We start from the raw sequence: 5,246 nt of genomic DNA on the forward strand, positions 1-5,246 counted from the left end.
GGTGGAAAATGTCACACATAATGTGTTGCTATATTATATATTGTTGAGCTAGTTCTTTGGGTATATGTAGTTTCCTTGGCCTCTTTTCTTCCAAGAGTATGTGATTTAAGAGGTTGTAAATGAAAAATGCCCTGACTTAAAGTTTTTTGTTCTTTGTTGTAGTGTATAGGTTGCAGCAATGTCAATATATTGTTTTTAAATTCCACTCACAAACTTACTAATTTAAACTGCTAGTAATAATATATTAAATTTTAAGTTTGAAAAGTGGGGGATTATGTCTAGGAAAACCTAAAATCTGAGTTTGTATTCTTGAAAGAAAATGAATTTAACAGATTGGCCAAATTATAACAATGAAGGCAAAATGTAACCAATTTTAAATCTAATCTCTAAGCTAATCCAAATAGAAAGGAATCAGATGCAAATCATATACAACTAGACCAAAACTAAACTACATGGTGCATCTCTAAGGAAAAAGATCTAACAATAACTAAAAGAGAACTAGAGTTTATGAAATTTAAACTTTAGCAGCATGAGAGTATGATCAAGTTGCCCTTCATCTAGTGCCTACTATGTCCAAAACCTTCTCCTCATCATCTTGTTCATGTGATTCTCCCTTCACACTAGCAATAGGTTGCACCTCAGCTTTCTCAATTTCCTTGCCACTTCTCACATAATGGCAAGCAAAGAAATTGAAATAGAGAAAATTCAAAACTCCAATGGAAGCAATTAAATAATAATAGTAATCAAGCCTAGTATGATTTAAATCTTGACCACCTAACCAAGGTGTTTTCCCTTTATGTGATGTTGCTTTATGAACAATGTTGACAATTAAGGATCCAGTGTAGTTTGCAATGGACAAGCTCAAAAAGAAGATGGCACCAGAAACCGTCCTCATAGACTCCGGCACTTGCAAGGTAAAGAATTCCATTATAGCAACAGCAGCAAAGGCTTCATTTAAACCGGACAGCGCAAACTGCGGCAAGAGCAAACCAAAGCTCACAGGCGAAATAAACGAGTTGTATTTCAATGCCGAGTCACGACGATTCTTCTCAACAACCGCAGCTACCAACATACATAAGATAGATAACAATATCCCAATTCTGATTCTGCATCCCATGCTCATTCTTCTTGTAGCCCTTTTATTGATTATCCTCATTATAGGAAGGTAGATACACTCATAAATGCATATCCAAAATGAAAGCGATGTCATTGATATCAAGTTCATCCACCCTGGTGGAACTTTGAAGTGAGATCCAATAGACCTATCAGTTTGTATAACTTGAAGCACACCAAATGTGCTCTGCTGATCCATTACAATGAAACAACAAATTCCTGTCACCCATACTGGTAGAATTCCAAACAAGCATTTCAAGTGTTCCACTTGTTGCAAACTACAAAGTCTCCAACCATTCTTAGCAATTCCTTGGTTGTTCAATTCACTTGGTTCGGCTATTATAGCCGCCTTATCAAGAAACTTGAACCTGTTTGTCTGAACAAGCCTAATGTTTTCTGATTCTGACAATGTAGAAACATGATCATATAAAGTTCTATTTGAAAGTTGAAGTTTGCGTTTTCGACATGCTGCAACGATCACCTTTGCCATGTCTGTAAAGACGCTTCCTTGAGGTTTCTTGTAAATGTAAGTGTCGCGACCAAATAGAAAGATGATTATTGAGAAAGCAAGACAAACCGTTGGAATTGCAAATCCTAAAGTCCAGCTTACATTAGTTTGAATATAGACAACACCAGTGAGTACTATAACAAGTGCAATGGTGAAAGTGAAATACCACCAATTAAAGAAGCTCTCTAATTGTCCCCTTCCTTTTGCTGTGTTGGTGTCAAATTGGTCAGCACCAAATGCAATGTTGCAAGGCCTAATTCCACCAGCACCAATGGATAATAGTCCAAGACCTGTAAATAGAACTCCTAGCTGCCAATCTTTTGGATGTTGACAATTAGGTCTATCATTATCATCACAGGTAATGGGTCTTAATTGATGTATACCAGCTGTTAATGTCATGGTCATTATACCCTGTCATATACAAACCAAGCTTGGTTATGTTTATATCATGTGCATTCTTACATGTTAAATAAAAAATCAAGTGAATAAATAAAAGAATCAATCAAAACCTTGGTATAATGCTTGCTAGCTCAATCACAGTATTAACATATGATTCCTATAATAACCATCCAATATAAATTGATGAACTCCCATGTTAATAAGTTAGTTATGATTACAATATAAATTGATGAAACTGACATGTTAATTAGTCAGTTATGATTACATTAGTTACAACTTCCTATTTATATGTAGTGCATGTTTATGATCGCGGTAACCAACAAAATCACGGTGGTCTGCGGTTTTCTTGAAGCTCCAAAGTGTAGCTTTTGCCAAAATCACATTGACTCACTTTGATTCTATTTAACTCAATGTCAATCCAAACATCTACTTAATGAGTCACTACTACTCCCTTTGTCTAAGAATCAGTGTCACACATGAAAAATTTGCTTTTGTCATATTATTTGTTGTTTCAGAATATCATTCAAGTATGTAACAAATAATAATGATAATAATAATAACAACAACAACAACATTGAATTATTAATTACTTTCTTCTACTAATATAGTCTCTCTTTTTCGATAAATTTCACTAATATCATTAATAAGAGTTCTTTAGTAAATAAATTTCATTATCTCATAAAAATTAGTACACTCAATAGTTTTTGTAAGAAATATGTATAAACCACTTAATAAAACATATCATTTTTCTTTATTTCTGTTTCAAGACATAGTAATAGGTACATGTGGGAATTCAAGAATGAAAAAATGATAATGAATAAATACATGTATGCATGGCAAATTGTTAATTAATGAAGAAGAACAAAAATGAAAATAAAGAGTCAGATGCAAAAAATTACCAGAAGTGATGCAATACAACCATATAGGAGGGTCCGGAACCGGCCAAGATAAGTATCAGAAATGAAAGCACCAACTAATGATGCAATGTTTGAGGATCCATTCCAAATTTGCACCACATTAACCACAAATATTCCACTCAGGTTGTATTTTGTTAGAAGATACACTGTTAGATTTGATATCAAACTCATCGATGCCAATTTCTCAAATGACTCATTACCTTAATAAAAAAAATAAAAAATTTAATAAAAACCAAACAATGTTAAGAAATCATGCATGCTTGTAACAACATTAATGATTATAATTAATTAATGTAGAAAACATATTTACCAATGATATATTTAACAGATCTCCATCCTCCTGCTTCTCTGGATGAAGCTTCATTAGATGGCAATGCCTCATGTTCTAGGTCGAGTGTAGAAGGAGAAGAATTTGTGTTCACAACATTCTCCTCCATTATTGTTTCTTAATTCTGCTTTACTCTTTTTCTAAATATTATTAAATAAATTGCATTTTGATCTATATTGTGCACATACATACAATTTTTTTTCTTCTTCAATTTAATTTTCATTTTTTCCACTAATGTGCCATGTACGTGGTTTGTTTTTGTTGACAATATGTCATGTACGTGTGGTTGATTATTTCAAAGCGGTTAGAACTTAGAATTATATAATTTTGTATTAGAAAGAGAGTGAGATATACATGGTATCATGCAAAGAGAGTGTGGGATGAAGATGGATTTCACGTGCTTTCAAATTTGTTGGCATGAAGAGGGTGAATTGACATTGCATATGAATAATGGAAGCTTTGACATTATTTTTTTTTTTTTGAGCCAACCAGAAACCGACGCGTGGCATGCGGGACAAACATTCAACATGTTGAATGTATTCATCTACTCTCTCCTCCATGTCATTTTCAATAGGCTTGCTTCCAATGGTTCAACAAGTCTCAATATGCATTCAATAGGGCCATTGGAGACGGTCTAACTTATCACTCTTTTTTTAGGGATTACATATCACTCTCTTATACTCATTTTTGTCATAATAAGGGTAGCGGACGAAAACAATAGTAATTATTTGTGTTATAACCAAATCAATAAAGTTGTACCTTTTTAATTTTTTAAATGCATATCTAGTATTTTTTTGTTATAAAAGATTCATTTATAATTAAGGTTATCTAAAAATGTATTTTCAATAAAATTAATTAAAGCAACTTTAAAAAAAACGTATAACATTAACTGTTAAGTAAAAATAATAATTTTGATGCACTTCGAAGAAAGGCGTCTTGGGTGATCGCCACTTCGGTAACATGTTAAGGGCCATCCCTGGTGATATTATCTTTTCTTGTCTGTTGTGATGTTTAATAGATTTTACATGTTACAAAGTTATGTATCTTTTTTAGTTTGCCTCCTTGAACTTGTACATGTAGCCTACTAATGTTATTACACATCAATGATCTTTATTAATTTTTTTTAAAATTTGCAACTTATATTTTTTTTCTTCTCACTTTGATACCCCAATTTTTTGTTCAAATTCTACCACTACGTGCTGATATAATGTTCTAATGATATAATTTAGTGAGGGATTTTTATTTTAATTGGCTCAGGGTACCAAAAATCGCATGGCCAACTTTGAATATCACCAACAATTATACTAAAAAATGACCATGCCTTTATCCCAATAAACATTAACATTCATTCTTTTGTTGATATATAATGATTTCAAAAGTAAATAAATAAAATTCCAATGAAAAACAAGTTATTACAAAATTTAATGTTGTTGTGAACTGATTCACAACTTGCTTAAATCAATTAATAAAGAAAATCATTATAAAAACCTATCAAACTGACGGATACAATGCTTTATTAATTAAAAAAAATATAAAAACATAATTAATATACTTTAAATTAAAAAATAAATTTTGAAATAAATTTGATAAATCAAACGTCGTTGATTTTATCTTATCATGAAGAATTAAACATTATTGATAGAGTGGTGCATTCGAATAAAAAACACCATCACTAACTAAATGCAGGAACAATCAATATATATTGCAAATAATGTATATTTTCTCTCACACATTAAATAAGACTCTTGGAGTCATCAACTATATGCACGAATCACCAAACATATATAGGAGATTCTTAGTAGTCCACGATCAGGCAAAGAATACGAGTTATTGGGTCATTAATATAAAAGCAGAATAACCTTTTCTTTCATAAAATGATCTTTAATATATTGATTTAATTTGGAAAACAAGAATATCAATACCCTTCAATCTTACAAGTGTACAATAGAAGTTTCCTTTAGGTTTGCCGAAAATTTGGTGC

The 5,246-nt window shown here is 31.7% G+C and overlaps 1 protein-coding gene across 1 annotated transcript; it reads right to left on the minus strand.

The window, feature by feature from the left end:
• Positions 1 to 342: 342 nt before the first annotated feature.
• On the minus strand, positions 343 to 3,540 carry LOC146901828 (Major facilitator superfamily protein). Its single transcript, XM_085736062.1, has 3 exons — positions 3,248 to 3,540; positions 2,920 to 3,137; positions 343 to 2,032 (listed from the first exon to the last, which is right to left on the minus strand). The coding sequence occupies exons 1-3, from the start codon at positions 3,372 to 3,374 to the stop codon at positions 554 to 556; spliced, it is 1,824 nt and encodes a 607-aa protein (XP_085592188.1). The 5' UTR covers positions 3,375 to 3,540; the 3' UTR covers positions 343 to 553.
• Between the last annotated feature and the right edge of the window lie 1,706 nt (positions 3,541 to 5,246).

Source organism: Medicago sativa, chromosome 8 (assembly GCF_051527215.1).
Source record: "Medicago sativa cultivar Bolivia chromosome 8, Bolivia_mono, whole genome shotgun sequence".
NCBI lineage: Eukaryota > Viridiplantae > Streptophyta > Magnoliopsida > Fabales > Fabaceae > Medicago > Medicago sativa.

Coding starts and splice junctions, on each gene's coding strand:
- LOC146901828 (XM_085736062.1), bottom strand. CDS start 3,374: ATGGAGGAGAATGTTGTGAACACAAATTCTTCTCCTTCTACACTCGAC. Junction 3,138..3,247: donor ATCTGTTAAATATATCATTG/GTAAATATGTTT, acceptor TTTTTTATTAAG/GTAATGAGTCATTTGAGAAA. Junction 2,033..2,919: donor GTTGTATTGCATCACTTCTG/GTAATTTTTTGC, acceptor TGTATATGACAG/GGTATAATGACCATGACATT.